Source organism: Crinia signifera, chromosome 11 (genome assembly GCF_055691185.1).
Source record: "Crinia signifera chromosome 11, ASM5569118v1, whole genome shotgun sequence".
In the NCBI taxonomy this organism is placed as follows: domain Eukaryota; kingdom Metazoa; phylum Chordata; class Amphibia; order Anura; family Myobatrachidae; genus Crinia; species Crinia signifera.
The window spans coordinates 65670558-65691757 of NC_139227.1; the positions used below are offsets into that span (position 1 = coordinate 65670558).

The window sequence follows — 21200 nt, forward strand, 5'->3', positions numbered from 1 at the left end:
GCTTTAATGTAACAGTTGGAGGGCGGGGTGAGCGGGGGGCGCGGTGAAGGGAGCCGGGCAGAGCTGAAGCTGCCCGAGTTCAGCAATGTACTCAGCAGCGCTGCCAGGCGCTTATCACTGACAATCATGAGAATTTCCTGGGCTTGCCAGTCTGGGCATTAAGGCATAGGCCGGAAAATTCTCGGGATTGCCAGTGAAGGGGTTAAAACACTAGACGGCTCTCTGATTGTCAGAGAGCTCTTAGTAAATCTGCAGCCACCGGAAGGTGAGGCCTCAGCCCTCACGATGCGATTGGATGCAATGCACCATAAGCGGTTTGCAGTATATTTACTAAACTATCATCATAAATCACTGTAAGATTACAAAAATGTTAACTAAAATTTAGACTGAGAGCTTGAAGCTCATGTTACCAACATTGTTTTCAGCAGACTGGGTTTATTATGGGCAGACACTCAGTAGTTAATATCTGTAAAGCGTTAGGTGTTGTGCAGGCTCCGGTTCTCTCAAGGAGTCCCTTGTTCCATGTGATATTTTCAGTGAATGCTGAGAAGGCTTTTGATTTGATCACTTGGGACCATTTATTTGAAACACTAAGCCGATTTGGATTTCCAGGGGAATGTCTCTGAACTTCAGGTTCTGTACTGTAACCCACTCATCGCAGGTTTCTACAAATGGTTGTCTACCTACTCCCTTTCAGGTTCCAAATGGTACACATCAAGGCCGCCCCTTTCTTTATAATTGTTTACACTGGTCCTGGAGTCTCTTGTGATAGCTCTTTGCCAGCATGAGTGATTTCGGGGTGTCTCTGTTGGGACAGTGATGTTATGTTTATTTCAGATGATATGGTCTTGCGTATTTCAGATATCCCTAACCCCATCCCTGTTATTTTGTAATTGTCACAATTTGGCTCCTTTGATGGATATAAGGTTCATTTACATAAATCAGAAGTCCTTTATGTACGCTCACATTGTTCCCCATTCATATATGTACAAAGTTTAGGACCATTCCAGATGGCTCAACGGAGACTCAGTTATCTTGGGAGTTTATATTCCAGCTGAGATTTTGCAGTTATATAGGGGTAACTGCACGCCTGTGATAGCGGACATAACTAGGTGACTGGAGGTTTGACAACACCTTCTGTTATCTCTTTGGCAAAGTTGCGTTGCGGTAATCCATTTTACTCCCTAAATTTGCCTATCCTATCCAAATGTTACCTGTAAGACTATGGCAAGTGGATGTGAGGGAAGGCAATCCACATGTGAGTTTTTTTTTTTTTTCTTTAAGGCAAGTCGGTTCCACATATTACGGCATGTACAAATGCATTTCAATCCAAATGTATTTGGTTAAAAGGATGCAATGTTTATTATTGGATCCCTAGTAATATTACAAGCCATTTTCTCCCTGCAAAAGCAATGGTTTTGTAGGAAACTTGTATCCAGACTTGATCTGCAGACTATTCCTAAAAACTATTCATATGGCATGTCTCAACATCAGAAGCAACGGTACTTGTGTAGTTTCACGGCGCCACCGCGCGCACAGTCTGTCTCAGAAACTTGGCAGACTGCCAGAGGGTTGCGTGCCGCTCTAGCTATAATGTAACGTGATGTAGCGTAGCGCTGCGTGTGCCACTCTAGCTGAAATGTAATAAAATGTAGAGTGTAAAAAGGAGACAAAGGGGGCTTCTAAATCGCACACCCCGACACACCACTACCACAGGGGGTGTCCCCAATGTAGACGCTAACATTTTAGGCGCTTTGAGACGCATTTAGCGTCTGAATTAACACTCCCGGCACTTCTGCTTAGCCGCGCGCAGACAGCGTTACGTAGTCAGAGCGCTACGCAGTTAGCGTAGTCAGTCAGCAGTAGCCCTGTGTGAGAGACTGAGGTGCATAATGGCAGTGGCGAACCTAACTATGGCGATGGAGCGTCTGACGCTGTTTAATCTGCCACAGACGGAGGAGGAGGCGGTGGCTTTCTTGCAGGCCCGCCAGTTCCTGCCGCAGACCATGACCTGCCCCAATGGCCACCCCATGAGGCTCAGAGTAAAGGAGCACATGTGGCATTCGCAGCTGCCGCAAGAAGGTGAGCGTCAGGTCTGCTCAGTGGTTTCGGGGTCTCACCTCAGCTTTGTGACCCTCATCCACTTCCTATATTGCTGGGCAGAAGAGCTGACCAGCATTAAATTCTGCGACAGACAGCTGAATATTTCGCAGAAAACAGCAGTGCAATACAATAACTTGATGAGGGAGGCCTGCACGGTGGACCTACTGGCACAGCCTCAGCGGCAAATCGGAGGCCTGGGTCATGTCGTCGAGAGCCTCTATGTAAAGAGGAAAAGTAATGTTGGATGGCTCCTGCCCCAGCAGTGGGTATTCTGGGGGCATATCCAGGAAGACCGGGCAGTGCTTCATGACTGCGGTAGAGCGGCGGGATGCGGCCACCCTGGTGGCTGCCATCGAGGCCCATGTTGAGCCCGACACCACCGTCTACACGGACTCTTGGAGGGCCTACAACACCCAGTAACTCCAGCAGGCCGGTTACGTCCACGGGAAGGTGAATCATAAGTTCAACTTCGTTGACCCGGACACTGGGGTGCACACCCAGACTATCGAGCACCTCTGGGGCAGCTGCAAGTTGCGTAATAAGCGCCAAAGGGGAACCACGCGCCATCACCTGGACTCCTACCTCCAGGAGTTTATGTGGAGGCAGAGTTTAGGCACCCAGGACCCCTTCCTACGCATGTTGCATGCTCGGACCCTGCTCGAGAAGGAGGATGAGAGCGCCAAGCCAGCTGACTCCTCTGAAAGTGCTGGCGGTGACGTAGCAGATCCTTCCTGTGCAAGTGCTGGCGGTGACGTCGATGCAGAAGCTCCTTCCTGTTTAATCATGACTTTTTAATTAATGTTGGACTTGTTCTCACGCTGATTAATTACATGTCATTCAAATCATTTATATTCTCCAATTATCTTCCAGTTAAGTTTCAACTAAAAAAAAAGTTAAGTTGCCAAAAATGTCATCTTTACTGTCTCAGGTGTGTGACTGCAGGTGTGAATATGTTCCTGAATCAGCACCACTATCCACGCCCACCCGAAACATGGCGAGCGCAACGATACACGTCCTACGACCTTTTCATACCCCCACTATCCATGTCGGCGTGGAGTTGAGAGTAGAAAGGGTGGCGAGCGCAGCGAGCCCCGCGGATACCTTCACAGCTATCCGCTCGCCACGCTTTGGGCTCGGTGCGCTCGCCACACTTTCTACTCTCAACTCCACGCCGACATGGATAGTGGGGATATGAAAAGGTTGTAGGACACGTACCACTGCGCTCGCCACGCTTCGGGTGGGCGTTGATAGTGGGATTTACAAGGTCGACAGCTGTGGGGTCAACTAGTGGCACTGAGGGCAGGTTTTAATAGTGTACCCCTAGACCCAGCTAAATTTAGATGCTTTTGCATCTAAATTTAGATGTACCCCGACACCCAACTAAATCCAGACGCTTTAGTGTCTGGATTTAGATGCCCCAACACCTTAGCGGCTTGCAGTGAGCCTAGATTCAGATGCTTAAGTGTTTAAACTCCCCTGCTTCTTAGTGGCCAGCAGGGGGCCGCCTGGATTCAGACAGTTTTGCCACCCCCTCCTTACGGGCTTGCAGGGAGTGTGAATCCAGGCGCTTTAGCGCCTAGATCCAGACTGCAAGCCTTCTTAGCGGCTTGCAGGTAAGGCTGGATTCAGACGCTTTTGCGGCTGAATTTAGCGTGTACATGGGGGACACAGCGGTGTGCCGGGGTGTGTAGTTTAGAAGCCCCAGCAGTCAGCGGTGCCCAGGCTCTGCCCGTTTCACTGTGGAACTGCAAGTACCAGTAACCCGTCAGCACACTGCTGCTGGCCGCTACGCTGTTAACGTAGAGCTAGAGCGGCACAAGCTCAGTCAGACAGCGCTAGAGCGGCACACGCACAGTTAAACAGAGCCTCTGGCAGGCTGCCAAGTTTCTGTTACAGACTGTGTGCGCGGTGGCACCATGAAACCACACAAGTACCGAGGCAACGTATTATACAAAGGGAATTGGTAGCAGTCGGCTATAGGTCTCAGCCACATTTTCACGTGGTAGGGTGGTAAAATTTGGAAGGTTAATTTATTAATTCAATTTGTACTACCTTACCAAGGTTGCCTCTTATTGCAAATGGGCAAACATAGGATGTTCTTGCTGGGTTTAAGGCAACAAGTCACCTGGCAGCCCTGCCTCAAGTGGCCATTACGCAGTGCAATAGATTTAAGGTGCATAGACACTGGGTGTTTTTGCTCATTGAGTATGGAGAGCGATCAGATAGAGCACCCTGTATGCTACGAGTGATTTTTCACCTGGGAGGTGAACCACTTTCCACAGTAGGACAGGGTTGCCGACTTTGTTATTCTCCTCTCCGGGAGAAGCCCGGAGAGGAGAGTTTCTGTAGCCACTCAGGGGGCGGGGCTTAAGGGTGACATCACTAAGCCCCGCCCCTATGCTGGCAAAACAGGGGATTAAGGTATCTCCGTGGAGGGGGCGGGGCTAAATCGCGTCATTTAGCCCCGCCCCCTCCTCGAAAACCCGAGGATTGCGGCATTTTAATGCCGCGATCCGGGGGTTAGCGGGGGTCCCCCCTGAATCCGGGAGGGTTGCCCACCCTTCCGGGGTGCCGGGAGGGGGTCCCGATTTTCGGGAGACTCCCGGAAATTCCGGGAGGGTCGGCAACCCTGCAGTAGGACTGGAGAATTTTTCTGCCTTTAAAAACAGGCCAGCGCTTAAGCAGGAATATGCATCAGTGCTCACAACCCTCCCATTCACAAAGCTGTTTTGAGCTCAAAATGCCAAAAGCAAGTTACTTTGAGATCTAGTGTCTATGCACATTTAGGCTACTTGTATCCAACTTTAATTCAGGGTTTCCACCTCATTGAATGTCTTTATTCATTGACTGTTAACAGGTTTCAATGCATAATATAAAAACGATACTGACAAGAAACCTTTCACTTAGCAAATTTTAGGAACTCCCATGAGAAATTTTACAATCATTGCTAACAGCAGCATGAAAGCCATGTAATCTCCTATGTCCCTGTGTGCAGCCTTAACCACTGCTGCTAGGATCATGGCCTACTACTCCAGGAAATAGGCACTTCCATAGGATAGGCTGTAGGCCAGGGCATGTCCAACCTATGGCCCTCCAGCTGTTGTGAAATTACAACTCCCATCATGCCTTGCCACAGTTTTGCTATTAGGGAACGCCAAAACTGTAGCAAGGCATGCTGGGATGTGTAGTTTCACAACAGCTGGAGGGCCACCATCTGGACATGCATGCTGTAGGCTATATATGGCATTTAGCTAGCTGGTTAAGAGTTCTCAATGTAGGTGTTTACACAAAGAGACCCATTATACTAAACCAGCAGAACGATTAAGGTGAAATTCCGTTATCTCCTGCAATCACAGCTACAGTAAGTCGATTTACATGAGCAAACAATTTGCTAGTGCTGCACTCTGCTCCTTTGTGGAGGTGTGCGAATATCAATGTAGAGGTAATTACACATATCCAATTTAATTGTATGACCAAATTGTACTATTTATGCATGATTGTGTATCGTTCTATTAAGTAAAGCTTGCTTTAGCCATTACAACGCATTGTTGATCATTATTCAAACAACCACAAAGGAGCAAAGCGCAGCACTATCCAATTGTTTGCTCATATTAACCAATACCATCAGACTGGTTGCCCGATAAGCGCAGCCGCTAGCTCTGAGCAATACTCTGCTCAGATAACCACCCTCCAATCCTTGTAATATAGATTTACAAGATGCTAGGCACAAGCACCAAGTATTTCCACTTGCTCCCACCTGAGGTGGCAAGTAGATATACGTTGGAGTTTACTTTTGGATGTCTTACCATAGGGAAGTTCACAGGCAAACCACTGTTTTGGGCAGCAAACTAAATAGCTCCCAACATGTTTGGCAGGTGCTGCAGTCATTATAGACGGCCCTTCATTACTAGGATCACCTACTGTCATTAATGAATAGCTTGAACAAGTTGCTTAAACTAATACACTGATTTGATTTCCAAGCCTTCTTTTGTCTGCCACTTCCCATTATGCATTTAATCCCCATGCAAAGCAAATATCACCATGTGTATTATGCTTATGTCAACTAGTGACTAATCCTCACTTTAGTTAAGTCACACACTAGACCAGCGGTTCTCAAACTGTAGGTCCTGACCCCAAAGTGGGTCCCGACCTTCTCAGCATGGGGTCACTGCTCCATGTTGCCGACCATCAGGCTGATGACTTCTCTAATCTCAATCAGTGATTCAAGGAGTCTGAGAAATCTGTTGAATTGACTACTTTAGACTCCACCCATCTTTGTGCCTCCACATGTGGTGTGATGACCTTCTGCAGTAACTTGCTGGGGTCCTGTCATTTGTATTGTACGATAGGGTCCCAGAACAAAATAGTTTGAGGACCCCTGCACTAGATTATAGACCAGGGCCATTAACTGCAGTAGAGCATCATTTCTGAAACTGTGGGTCCTAACTTCATGCTGCCGACCAGCCGGCTGATGACTTTTCTGATATAAGCCAGTGACTCTGCTGTCACTGGTCTGTTATTTTAGACTGCTCCCATCATTTGGTGCCTCCACACTGCTGTCAGCCGACTACACGTGATGTGAGGACCTACTACGGTAACTGCAGAGTATGAAAGTACCTAAATGTTCTCCACTGAAAGAGACCATCGCATCGATCACGAATCTATTACAGACAGGGCTAAAGCCTCCAACACCATATTTGCTACATCTATGGATGGCACTAGAGGAAATAATTATGCATTTATGACCACAAGAAATATTCTTTCATAGGTTTATTAATGTCGGATCTGCCAGTATGACTTCCATATTAGTAACGCAAGACAAAAAAAGTTGACCGCAATGAACAAGGGAATGTAGAGGTGAAGGGTTTCAGTCACTTGTATTTCTACACAATCCCAGAAGACCCTAAATACACAGAAGAGGCTATGTAAGGTCATAGGAATGCAGAGGGAAATTGGCAAAGTATGCTGAAATACGGCCATCCATTTCAAGAATTAAATATGGAATGCTGTGCCGGGGCATGCAGCTCTGCCCAATATGCTAAGTGAAACTTCATGAGGACTTAGGTTATGTATGAATGGTTGACTTTAAGTTACCAAATGGCATTCTAGGAACACCATTAGTACTTATCCTGCAAAGTGCCAGATGGACTGAGAACAGGAATGTTACAGAAGTAATGTTTGGGGAATGTAAGGTTATAACCAACAAGCAATAGATTAGGTTTGCTTTCTTTTCAGTCTAGCTAGAACAGAGGGCAACCATATCTCCAAAGCTAGAATAAGTGTTCACTAAATACATAAAGGTGGGGAGTGTATTAGATGCCAGGTTGCATTTGGCAAAATAACTCAGCTTAGGAGGCAAGTGCAAAATGAAGGGGCAGAGGAGTTAATTTGTGACAGGAGAGCTGCCTCTAAATATAAAAACCATACTATGGGGACATTTACACCTGTCTGCAAGGTGACGGCTTGAAGTAAAAGCCTGCCTGTGGAATGAGTCCCTCTTCAAGAGGGTTTCAAGGGTACATGGAGATACTGTTGGGGATGTAGTTACATGGAAGCCCCTTTAAAGTGGCACAGACAACGGGAGGAGGCAATGAGGTCTTCAGAGGGCCAATCCTTCTACAGAGATAACCGAGGAGCCTCCAAGTTTGTCAGCAAGAGTACTGCGGTCCTTTATGTCACACTTGTTGTTTGCTTGCAATTCATGCTTGATACCTAGAGACAATAAACAGACAGATAACCACTAAGCTAGTGATGAACAAATAGCAACCCCAAAAAGCTAGGACAAAGGATAGGAAATAAAACCACAATATAATCTCCTATGCAGTAGATTTTTGGCTGATTGGACATTACACATGAGGTGGGTGCATGAAAGTTGGAACAGGGCACCCAAAGTGTACCATTGTGGGCTAACTTTGTGCCAGACTCCTGTCCACTGTACTAAAAGGAATAGGTTGTGGCATCACAAGTCAAATTTGTGTTCCACCAACCTTGCTGTTGCCACTGTGGGTCACATGGTATATTACATTGGTCATGTGGTTCAAAACTAAATCCAGCCAGGAAACTAGCAACAACTGTGGGACAAATCAGTGTTCAGGAACTAATTAGGCCGCATCCCCAAACTTACCTGTGAATTTCTTTTTGATTGCGTCCTTAGAACTGGCATAGATCATTTTGCTTTTCAGTGGAGCATCTTCAGGAGCCCTGTGTAAATAATAAAAAAATAAAGTTAGAAACTTGATTCCATAAGAGGAACCTCAATTGCAATCTAAATTATGTATGCAATAAATAGCACTGAATCATTCAATATTTTGCAAAGTGTAAACTAAGTGAAAACATACCTAAAATCAGGTATTGTAGCTTTCTGTACCACAAAAAAAAAAAAAAAACTGTACTAACTTATCAAAAAAAATTTAGTGGGTTCATGCAATAAAGTGCATGAATGAACTTAAATACTTAAGTGTTATATACACAGGAAACTTATTTCATATGCCGACTGTCACTAGATGGTGGCCATTCAATTCTTTACCTATTTAACAGCCAGACAGAAATCCTTGTGCTGGAAAGAAATGTGCGTAGCCGGTTTTACACTTTGCATGTTACAGTCTGGGCATGATCAGTACAAAACACCAATTGTGCCCTCTCACCACATTAGGCTGGGCATGCAACAACTAGATTACCCCAAAACTGTCCAGCTATCTTATACCACTCAGATATGAGAAGCAAGTAACACTTGTTAACATTTCAGAGGATCTAGAATGTCACAAGGTTACTGAATTAGCCAGAGCTGTAGGATACATTGGGTGTAGCTCTTCCATATCATAAGGCAGGTTAGCAACATTCCAGCTGTAATAGGACAGCTTCCTATGCAGAAGCAAGTAGGCATTAATACCTTTTCTAATACTATTTTGTTAGAACAGGAGTGCTACTGATATTCTAGGAAGCTAGTTATTTACCTTAAAACTAGAACACTTTTTGGCCGGTAGTGGCTATACCATAGCACTTCAGAGAATATTTGTCCTTTCACATAAGTTCCATTACCCATCAGAGCATACAGTCAGGCTTTATCAAGGGCCAGTTTAAATAGTTTTGAATTAAGAGTGTATGCATGAGAACACAGGGGGGGGGGGGGGGGGGGGGGGGGGGGGGTGTAACCGCAAGCTTACAGCTGTATACAGGATGGATATGTCAGTGGTGAGGCAGTTACACCATCTGTGCAATATAATTCATACATTAGCTTTGTTTGTACTTTGCAAAATAGATTTAATATGTCACCATTTATAGAAACCACTATTTAGGGCATATCCACAGAACTCTTAAGAAATGCATGTTAGGCTTTTGAACCTAAAGTACTTTACCATTTATTAGCCTTTTTTCTAACCCAATACAAAAAAATTTTTAGTCCTCAGTAATAGTGTCATTCCCCAATGATCACACCACTCTAATCATTATGGGCACAGTGCTTATTTGTTTATGAACAAAAAGCCCACAGACTACACAAGTTGCATTATGGGAAACCTTACACAAGGTGTGTCTAAAAAAGAATAATAAACAGAGGCCCAAAATAACCACCCAGCCTAATGAGTTTACTTTGTAAGCCACTGCATGCCATCAGATACTAGGTGAATTCTAAAACTTCATTATTCTTGACCCCACCACTCTGTCTGAAGCTAAACCCCCTACAAGGACTAATGAACATCCACTACTCGCCAAGAAACCCATTTAGCCCTTAAAGTGTAATTATGGGTACACACCTGAAGATTTGTGTAATCCATCTGGTGAGACCAAAATATCTGGTAATGTATGGGAGCAACTGACATACAACCATTTGCTATCAAATGCTGGAGAAGGGACAGAAATTAAGATAAATTTGTTAAAATCAGATTTAACCTATTTGAATGACCATGTCCGTTTTACAGCATTTGGGTTGATAATCATATGCTTCCATACATTAACAGATTTTTGGTCTCCGAAAGAAGTCTTGTTGGTGGGCACAGAGCGTAAGGCTATTAATGTTGGAAGCATGAAAACCGCTTGATGTCTGATGTCTCCACTGTTGGATAGAGCAGAGCACTGATTTGCACTCCGTACATTTACTTTGTGTATGTGCTGCATAACCATCTTCATTAGGTACTTTTACTTTGGACAAATAGCCCTAGTCTGGGCATGCAGATGAAGGATAGAGGATACACTCACTCCTGACGCAAATGCCAGCCGTTTACACTTGCAGCTAGTCTATTGAGAAAGGGGATTCTAGAACTCCAGAACTCCAATTCAAGCAGCAACTTTTAAACCACTTTAGTTCTGTTTGTACTGCCTCACTAGCAGTTTCAGCTACCTTACCAAGCATAATCCTTCAAATTATACTGACCCAATTATAGAGATACTAGTTAAATATCAGAAGCATTTAGTCTTTAACCACTGCTCAATTCAGAATTGAATGGCTTAGGTGAAGGCCTTGTAATAGATATGAAGACAATGCATTTCTTCAGATCACCAATGTGAGCATTTTGTACTTCCACTTCTGCAATAGTGCCCCATCAACATATAGTAAGGAATTAGAAGCCTCAAATATTTCTTCACAAGATTAAAATGGATACAGAAAGCACTGCAGCTAGGGTGAACAGTAGTTTGCAAACGGGATGGTACCCACATGATTTGTTTGCACTAGTTTTAATCAAACTAATGGTAACCATAATTCTCTTTCCCTGCATTCATAGCATCTCACCAGAAAATGAAGACCAGATCCTCTTTCTTGCTCTCCTTTGTTTCATAGCTGCAGTCATAAAGCGCATAGCGGCAATCTTTGTCAGGTAGCATTTTCACAAAGTGCCCGTAGGGGTCAGGAATTGTTTCTCCGACATCTCCCACGCGGATTGCCGTCCCAGGCTCTTCAATTATTGTTTTATTGTCACTACTCATACAAAATGTGACACACTTATAGCGCTGCTTAGCCTCCTCTGGGGTACAGGTCTTTCGCACCTTCATGTCATTGAAGACTCTTAGGACACCATCAGAAACAGCTACACCTGAAGCCTGGAATACAGAACAAATGTCAATATGAAGCACTTTGTACAACATGCTTAAAAAAACTAATGCTGCAAAGGGGCATATTAGATGGCCTTATGGTTTTATCTGCCATCAAATTTCCCTGTCAATATGTTTTGCATACGCACTGATCTTCCAAGTTACAATATGGACAGTGACCACATACAGGAGTACATAATGGTTGACCAACTCCAATTGAGCTGGATGTAAGGGCTGCCAACCCACGGTAGTGTTCACACACTATACCAGGTCTGGCCAACATGTGGCTCTCATGCTGTTGTGAAACTACAAGTCCCAGCATACCTTGCCACAGTTGCTACTGGGAAATGCTAAGACATGCTGGTATGTGTAAATTAAAGTTAGAGCCACAGGTTAGCCAGGCTTGTACTATATGTGAACAATTTATTGTTATGAACTAATTTTCTACAAAGAAAAAGCAATGTGCCAGTCTAGGGCACATGCAATAAAAGCCAAGTGCAAGGAGGGAGCTTAGTTGCCCTCAGCACTGAAGGAGCCCATACACAGTCCGTTGTGTATGGCTCCGTTCTGTACTATGCGATGCGCACCATAGTACGGTACAAAAATTATGTGCTGCACATACTTTTTGTACTAGCTACACATAAGATCGCAGTGCATGCACTAGGGATGCGATCCGATGTGTGCTGTTTAAGCACACAACGGATCCGATTAACGGACCGTGTATGGGGGGCTTGAGGCTGATCTCTAATTGCAGATAGCTCTAGCTGTGAAGGGGCAGGTGAAACAAACATGGTAGGCGATGAGGGGATCGCTTTGCCTAGGTGTCAAATGTACATCTTTAAAATGTCTTTTCAAAAAGGGTTTTAAACTTACTGAATTTCTAGGATTTTTATTTTTGAATAGCCAGTTAAGTAGCCTATCAGTTTCCTGTGCTTATTATGAATGTCAGGCACATTGCATACCATTCTTCATGGCATCAGGTTAAATATACTGCTCTTACAAGTAGGTTATAGAAGCTGTAGTGAACTGTGTTTTGATTTAGCAAGGGTACCACTCACTTATGCACACTGTCAATAGCTGCATCTGCAACTCAATGCCAATATGTTTTGGTGTGAAACTAATAGTGTACACACCTCTGAGAAGTGTGGGAAACCAATTAGAACAAGTGTGGTACCTGCGGTGAGTTTGCATGACTACTTCTAAGTAGTGACTTGGCAGAAGAGCATGAAGTGTGGAAGCTACTTTTAATCCAACGTAGCACAACCATAAAGATTGTTAGTGGCCAGAAGTCAAGTACTATAGGTTTTTAAAAAAAGATAAATGGATGTTTATTATGTTAGTGGTAGATTGAAGTCTTCATAGCATTTTGAGGTACAGGAAAGTGGTTGTACAGCAATTTGAGTATTAAGCTTTGTAAAGTCAGTTTATTCCCAATAGACAGTGCTTTGAACCGTTACGCTAGCACAAGTAAGATACAGTAGATGCCAGGCACCTCACACCTATCCAGTATCTCTGAAACTGCTCAGCGCCAGACAGTTGGCATATTTCAAGTCACTCAACAGGTGCAGTATATCAGTAAGTCTCAAGATTAACAGGTAACCTGAAACCATGAACTGGGAGGTCTTGAGGTTTCAGAACCTATGCACTAGAAAGCCTGGCTGAGCAAGATAACAGGCAACACAAATCCATAAGAAATGGCATCAGAAACAGTGATTCTGATCAAGAGGCCTTTACTAGCCTATGCCTGAGGTGTGAACTGGTCACTCGTGCACACTTGTTTCCAATTCCCAGTGCACATGCACCCTATCCAATCATGTAATGATCAGAAAGACAACTCAAGACAGATTTTGATAGGTATACATAGCAAAACCTGCAGCAAGCACTTGTGTACTGAATTAAAGGGAATCCATTCTATTGTGCGATGTGCCATTATCTTAATTCTGGCAACAGCATCTCAACTGGCACCCTTTGTGCGCTGAAAACAGATGACTTTTGCATGAGTTTGTAGCACTCTAGGGTAGTGAGTACTTGTGAAGCTCTGCCACCATAAAGTGTGGCTGCTACAGTGATGACTCGTATCCATGTGGTCACAGCTAGCTGAATTAGCCTCAGTTTCCATGTTTGTTTTATGGCTATACTGCAGTTGTACAACCTTTTCCATTAAGTGATTTCAAATAAAAAAAAACTGAATTCCTCAATTTTATGAAAATTTTTGACAAGCTTTTTGGTCAATCCAATTAGTTTAATGATCTTGCACGTACAAGTCAAAGCTGCACAAGTGGTGCTTGCTGCCCCATAGACTTGTAATGTTGGTTATTTCAGGCCCCAAAAAGGGTGTGAGCTTTGGTGCGGTTAATGGCATCAAAATGCCCTGGCATTGATACATTTCCAGCACAATAGTTTTAACACATTTGTTTTAAATACCAATTAAAGTAGTTTTAATTGTGCAGTTTAATGGCAATGGGGGAAAGTGTAGAGAACATGGCGCAATCCTGACAGATACTTCTATATTACGGCAAAATACAAGTAACATGCATAATGGTCTATCTGAAGTTTATTTGGTACTTGTTTCCTAGAACGGCCACAACGATTTAGATCGTTGTGGTCGTAAGATAAAAAATCGGATCGATCGCATCGCATGCGATTTGGTCGCATACGATGCGACCGATCCGATCGACCGATTTTTCAGCCGATTTTTTTTTTTTTTCACCTGATTATTTTAAATTGCCCCCCCAAATGTTACTAAGTGGGCTAGACCCCACGATAGACGTGAACCCGAAGCGTGGCGAGCGCAGCGAGCCCGCGAGGGGCGGCGGTGCGCGTCCTCCGACCTTTTCATTCCCCTACTATCCACTAGGGCGTGGAGTGAGAATAGAATAGTGTGGCGAGCGCAGCGAGCCACCGAGCCCGAAGCGTGGCGAGCGCAGCGAGCCCCGCGAGGGGACGCGTCTAACTTCACAGGTATACGCGTCCCCCGCTTCGGGCTCGGTGGCTCGCTGCGCTCGCCACACTATTATATTCTCACTCCACGCCCTAGTGGATAGTAGGGGAATGAAAAGGTCGGAGGACGCGCACCGCCACCCCTCGCGGGCTCGCTGCGCTCGCCACGCTTCGGGTTCACGTCTATCGTGGGGTCATGGCGGGCACATAAAAAATGTGAAATGGGTCATATTTGGCCATTTCACCTTTTTTATCATTTTACCCTATGTGAGATGGACTTAATCAAGTCCATCTCATCTTGTGCCATTATAATGGCACAAGACCGACGCGATCCTCCCGATTTCAATGTTAAAATTTTTTTTAACATTGAAGTCTATGGAAAAATCGGGTCAATCGGTCGGTCGCATCGCGGCCGATTTTAATTGGTCGCGACCGACCGATCGACCCGATTTCTGTCAAAGTGAAAAAATTGTAAAAAATCGGCCACATCGTGAGGATCGTGTCCCTTAATTAAGAGCCACGATCACTCACGATTGTGGCCGTTCTAGGAAACAAGTACCGTTTATTTTAATATTAGTGAGTTTTATAGAGTGGATAATTACATGGATATTCTGCATTTCACCTCTGAATATTAAAGTGCCCAAACTGATAACAATGTTATCAGGCCACATGCAAACAGGTATTTAAAGAATGGGCAGATATCAGTTTACAGGTTTAAAATGGATGGATAGAACTAGAACACCTTAGACTGGGTGGGAATCTAGAAGGGAGGCGCTTGGCACAAGTGGCTTCTAAGCAGCTGCTGAAAACAGGTTAAGGCCCCCATACATTAGGCCGACTTGTCCTAGGGACAAGTCGGACCCAATTTACCTGCGAGCCGCCCGGCAGCTCCCCGGGAGGCTCACATACAATCTGGCACTTGATGTGCCATTTTTTACATGGGATAAATCGCATGCGATTTATCCCATGTTAAAAAAAAAACGGGGAGCTGCAGGGCGGTGAGCAGTAGTGGGGGCGGGCAGCGGCAGTGGCGGGCAGCGGCGGCTGCGGTGGTGGGGGCGGCCAGCGGTGGTGGTGGGGGCGGGCGGCGGGTGCGGTGAGCGCTGCTGACCTGGCCGGGCAGTGTACTTACTTACATAGCAGCAGCGGGGACGGGCAGCGCAGTGGCGGCTATTATATTTTGAAAATACTTGTCAAATGACCGGCCGCTCTCTGATTGGCCGGAAAGCTCTCAGCCAATCAGAGAGCGGCCGGTCATTTGACAAGTATTTTCAAAATATAATAGCCGCCACTGCGCTGCCCGTCCCCGCTGCTGCTATGTAAGTAAGTACACTGCCCGGCCAGGTCAGCAGCGCTCACCGCACCCGCCGCCCGCCCCCACCACCGCTGGCCGCTGCCCGCACGCACCACCGCCCGGCCAGGTCAGTCAGCCGGTGCTCAGGGACCCGCTGCCCGCCCGGTGTCTGCATGCATATGCCTGTCAGGTGGCAGGCATATGCATACAGGGAGGTCGGATGATCTTATGTGCTGACCGTCCGACCTCCCTGATCCGGTCCGATGCGCACGGGACCGCGCATCGGATCGGATCAGACATCACACACATACGATTTTGGGCCGATTTCATCCGATTATCGGCACCAAGTGCCGAAATCGGATGAAATCGGACCAAAATCGCATAGTGTATGGGGGCCTTTAGTTACTCCTGTAAAACATGTGAAGCAACAAAGGAAAAAAGTAGCAGCGCTGTGGACAATTGAAAAAGAGAAATTGGATGATCTTTACATATAATTATTTACTTCAAAACATGACACAAAAGCAAAACATACAGTAAAAACCAGCACATCAAAGTGTGCAGCAAAGTTAAAACCATAAATGCAGAGCAATATGGCCCATTTCCACACTATAGGGAGTGCTGGGGAGAGTCCGTTGCTAGTAAGCCCAGAATAGGAAATGTGGTTTTATAGTTACCGCTCCAAGTTGGAGTGCATAAATTGATGGTGAGGAATGTCCAGAAATGTCCTTGTGTCCGAGTGGTCGGCCCAAGTTGGCACAAATAACCGATGCCACTGGAGATGGTTGGAGGACAATGATTGGTCACCTTTTGAAGAATGGAGCAGCAATCCTGGAGCGGATAAATGTCCTGATATGCTGAGTTGAGAACTGAATCTCCCACTGGGCTGGTCCGGACTCTGATCCACAAGTCTTTTTCCTTTGATAAAGCTGGCAGGACCAGCGAAACGCGTCAGGAAGTGCTACCACCCCATTTGCCACCTCTGACTTGTGGATCAGAGTCCGGACCAGCCCAGTGGGAGATTCAGTTCTCAACTCAACATATAATCAGGACATTTATCCGCTCCAGGATTGCTGCTCCATTCTTCAAAAGGTGACCTATCATTGTCCTCCAACCATCTCCAGTGGCATCAGTTATTTGTGCCAACTTGGGCCGACCACTCGGACATTTCTCACCATCAATTTATGCACCCCAACTTGGAGCGGTAATTATAAAACCACATTTCCTATCCTGGGCTTACTAGGAACGGACTCTCCACAGCACTCCCTATAGTGTGGAAATGGGCCATATTGCTCTGCATTTATGTTTTTAACTTTGATGTGCTGTTTTTACTGTATGTTTTGCTTTTGTGTCACGTTTTGAAGTAAATTATATGTAAAGATCCTCCAATTTCTCTTTTTCAATTGTCCACAGCGCGGCTACCTTTTTCCTTTGTTGCTTAAAATGGATGGAGGGTTGTAAGGGCCAATCAGAAGCTTCAGACCAGTAATCTGGTTCCGCAACATTGTCACATGAAGCCATCTAGCAGGGACACATTTATTGAGCATAAAGTCCACAAATCTGCAACCTACAGCACAGGAATATGGCAGGTCATTATCAAGTGATTCTGCTTAATGAAGTATTAACATCCTCACACACTAAAGCAGTAGTTAAACCTCAGTCCACCCAACAGATCACTTGTCCGGGACACATTTATTGAGCATAAAGTCCACAAATCTGCAACCTACAGCACAGGAATATGGCAGGTCATTATCAAGTGATTCAGCTTAATGAAGTATTAACATCCTCACACACTAAAGCAGTAGTTAAACCTCAGTCCACCCAACAGATAACTTGTCCAGGACTCACAGAATCACAAGTGAATTAGCCCCACCTGTGGATCTTTGTGTCAATGAATAATGAGTGCACCAGCTGGGTGATCTGGAAATGTGAACTGTTGGGGACTGAGGTTGAGAACCACTGCATTAGAGGATATTGTAATATATTGCTCAGAGAAGGGCTTCTGAGTGATATCTAATATATCATCTAGTGTACACTCAGTATCACTAATGCAAACGGGAGCGGTTGTTAATGATGTGCAGAAAAAGCAGGTCAATTTGGCTATATAACCAAACCCACATGCTCAGTTTACCAATACTGCTCAGTGTTTACACTCAATATCAGCCGTCCGTTGCCAATATTATCAGGGTCACCTAGTGTGTGAGGTTTAACTTGGTGATCAGTAGGGTTCACTAGTTAGAACAATCCATCCGCACTGGACATGTGTGTACACGAAAACCCTGTATCACGTAACTGAACCTCCAGCAAGCCCATTCGTAGCTTTTTTTTATTAAACCTCTCGATTCAGGCTGCAGATGTATCGATCAGACACAGTCGATCCGAGTGAGCCGCGTGCCCCGGCACCAGAGTGTGGCCCAGCTACGTAGCTCCAAGTTGGGACTTGCTCACACGGGTTTGTCTGCGCGCAGACTGAGCCACGAGGGGGCGCCCCGCTGCAGGCCAAGGTCCGCTCTTGCCCCCAGAGTAGCGGCAGCACTTTCCCCATTACGGACCAGACAGATGTGTATCCAGGTGTTGAGGCATTTGTTCCCACAGAGGGAAATCCTGAAAGCGTGACCAGTAATGGGGTACTTCACGATGTCCGTCTTGAGGCCGAGCCGTGTCTGACAGCGAGACAGGAAAGCAGTGAGCGCGCCCACGCCTTGGGCGGGATAGGCAATTGTGGGTGCGCGCACGCATCACAGGCCGCCCGGCCGGCACCGGGACACCCGGCGCACACAGCGAGCCACGCGTGTTACATTGAAGGTACACGGTAGGTACCGATCTACTAACACCAGACTCGGTCGACCGTGGTCGGTCCCACGCCGCTGGCTTGGGCGGGGAAATACGCTGACAGACGCCAGAGCCACACCCGGCAGCGCCAGCCGTCAGTTCCCGCCCTTTCGCCGCCCGCCCGGGGAGAGGAGGTGCGTGCACACGCCCGGCGGGAGCGTAGACTGGTAAGGACCCACAATCTCCAAACCCCCCTTCACCAACTTCTCCCCACCCTTGTAACTCCTACACCCCTTCCACCCATACCTATCGTAACACCCGCGCAATACGCCGGTGACGCGCAATCAGCACCCGGTGCCGCCAGCGCAGTCCAGATTGACAGGGGCGCAAAAGATGGCGGCAGAAGGGAGCGGCCCTGGCTGCTCCCATGAGCGTACACCCGCTGCGGGGCGCTGGAGGCTCCCTGCAGCTATACTCACCATGCTGACGCGGGATTTAGGCGGGTAGCCGGGGCGTAGAGGGCGCCTGAGGAAGAGGGAAGCTGAGCCGGGAGAGATGAAAGGAAGAGTCCGTGCAGCCGCCTGACAGACTCGCACAGAAATGAAGCCTCCCCGTCTCCTCCTTCCGCTGTCTTTAAGCGCCTCACAATGGTGAGGGAGGGGCGAATTTCCGGTGGGGGCTGCCGGGAGTCGTAGTCCCTGTCTATACCGGTGGGCGGGGCTTCTCGTGTGTCAGCGCGGACAGACCTATGGCCGTTCTCAGCGGAGGACGTGTAACACAAGGGGCGGAGCTGGCATGTCATTATTTGCTGGCTACGATGTGGGTGTGGAAGATGATATGGCTGCCGGGATACACGGCGCCTCATTCATTGAGCGAACGAGCCGGAGTCCCGGGCTGCGTGTGCTCAGTGTATGTTATGGGGCATATAGCCAGTGCCGGCGCTGTCACTGCTGTTATTTAGTATGTAACTGTAAATGAGAGACACCACTGGCTTCCTGTATAGTCAGGCTTACCACATTATCTTCACCCTGAGACGCTCATCAGTTGCACAGGTTTAGTGAATTAATAAAACCAGGTGATGTGTTGTGCAGGCTTGAAGTCAACCAGCCGCAGAATCTGTGTAACTCACGAATGTCTCGGTTTAAAGGGCTTGTAGTGTTAGGCCTGTGTATAGAATACATTGTCATCAAGTGCCTTACAGCGTGATATTACTCTAGATTACAACAAACCAGTGTAACATGGAGAAGTAAGCAACATTGTGCTTTTATGTAGATTGTCAGCAGCGACAGTGTTGACTCCACAATGTTGACATAGACTATAGGGGCATAAACATGGGGCGATTTAAGCCCTATTTTTAAGTGCTGTGACTAGATCACTTAAAAATAAAGCATGGATCACTTCTTGTGTATACCCTATAGAGGTCGCGCATTGTCATCGCCAAAAAGAGGATCATATCAGCATAAGCAAACGCTGCTGGGCACAGATTGCTCAGCACAAATCCTATGTGTACAACGATGTGTGCTGAGCGATCTGTTGTACTTAAGCACCTTGCTCAGAATGGTACACTAGTTGCACTGTGTGTGTGGTGCTATAGCACCATACACACTAGTCCCCACCAACGGCAATATTGGCGTCGGCAGGGAGCCAACATTGGCACTTGGCGGCGGCAGGGGGAGTGACAGCCATGTTGCAGCTGATGTCTTTAATGAGGACTCCCTCATTCGAACATGTTTAGAAAAGGGAGGGGATTGTTAATGTATTGTTCACACGATGGCTAAGAAAGCTCTTGTGTGGGCCTTTAAAAGCACATTGTTGATATGATCATGCTAAAAGGTCGTCAGTGTTGACACAATTAACATATGATGAATTTCAACCTAATATACCAAACCTTTGTGGAATGCCTGACCTCACCATTAGGATATCTAGATAATAGAGTTATGGCTTCAGTTTTCCTTTGCTTGTGGTGCCACACTGGATGCTACTATGGAGAGTAACACCTGGTAAACCCAGCACATACTGATGTTATTGCAAACAGTGGACCCACACTGAATGACAATTTTTATTTTTTTACACCTCTGTCTAGTTCTTTAGACCTGCTGCCGCCGGCCAAACTTATTACAGAATAGGAGAGTGGCTTTGTTCTGCCAGCCTTAGGAGGTCCTCCAGTCTCTCCACGGAGCACCTGAATTCCTCTCTCTGCTTGCAGTGCCTACAGTACCTTCGTCATCCTCCTCCTTCTGCAGGTAGACACTTGTTGCTAGATGTTCACAGTGTCCTGTGTCTTACTATGATTTGGGGGCTTACTAAGTGGCATAATATGAAGCTGGGGAGAGGGTTACTGAGTGTCTTACTATGAATTGAAGGGCTTACTGTTTTTCTTATGGAATTTTAAGGCATAATGTGTGTTTACTATGAATATGGGACATTACTGTGTAGCATACTACATCATGGTTAGCAGAAATAAGCTGGATCTGATGGGATGTGGTAAGAAGTTCTGCAGTGGATTCCTGTTAGATCCTGCTTGTAAATAGTTGGGTAACGTTTAGGCAGTTGGGGTGGTTAGGGATAGGCTGTGGGGTCAATACGTTAGCGTTAGGCTGCAGAAGGGATGTGTTAGGTTAGTGATAAGGTTCAATGATCTTACAATTAGTGGCATCTGTTGGAATCTGCTGTTGGTCTCCTGACTGTTAGAATCCTGAATGTCTGGATTTCGTTGCAGATGCAGAGATGATTGATATTTAATCAAAATGCGTGGTAGCCTGATGGTTATTGAAGGGCCTTGTGTGAATAACTGATAGAATATGAGCTAATCTGTGGGTCATTGAATGGGTATGTGTGTGGTCTGTTCAAGTTTTCATAGCACCAATACACAAATTCTAGAAATAAAGGTGCGTACACACGGGGGCGATTTTGTGTAATATCGCGACCATATTGCCCACGATGGGAGTGTGCACCGGCGATATATCGCCGAGTGCGCGCTCCCGTTTTTACCCCTGTAGTGATCGCTGGTCGCAGGAACATGCTCCTGCGACCAGCTGATTACCACTGCCAGGCTCCCCCCGGCAGGTTC

The 21200-nt window shown here is 46.2% G+C and overlaps 2 protein-coding genes across 6 annotated transcripts in view; one reads left to right on the forward strand and one right to left on the reverse strand.

Moving 5' to 3' along the window:
- Positions 1-6858: 6858 nt before the first annotated feature.
- On the reverse strand, positions 6859-18767 carry CFL1 (cofilin 1). The gene is made up of 4 exons (XM_083164786.1): positions 18610-18767; positions 10829-11136; positions 8228-8304; positions 6859-7815 (listed from the first exon to the last, which is right to left on the reverse strand). The coding sequence occupies exons 1-4, from the start codon at positions 18610-18612 to the stop codon at positions 7703-7705; spliced, it is 501 nt and encodes a 166-aa protein (XP_083020912.1). The 5' UTR covers positions 18613-18767; the 3' UTR covers positions 6859-7702.
- Positions 17888-21200, forward strand: part of MUS81 (MUS81 structure-specific endonuclease subunit) — a 123505-nt gene continuing 120192 nt past the window's right edge. The window contains exons 1-2 of one of the 5 annotated variants that reach the window (XM_083164779.1): positions 17890-18357; positions 20214-20373. The gene's annotated coding sequence lies outside the window, so the exon portion shown is untranslated. Of the gene's footprint in view, positions 18358-18884; positions 19040-20213; positions 20374-21200 lie in introns of those variants that run through there. The other 4 variants (XM_083164781.1, XM_083164780.1, XM_083164782.1 and 1 more) reach the window with 4 other exon arrangements.

Bases quoted from the DNA above. Each gene is read 5' to 3' on its own strand.
- CFL1 (XM_083164786.1), bottom strand. The intron at 8,305-10,828 runs GTGAGATGCTAT...TTATTTACACAG, and splicing joins GATCTGGTCTTCATTTTCTG to GGCTCCTGAAGATGCTCCAC. The intron at 7,816-8,227 runs GTAAGTTTGGGG...TATTGTCTCTAG, and splicing joins AATCAAAAAGAAATTCACAG to GTATCAAGCATGAATTGCAA.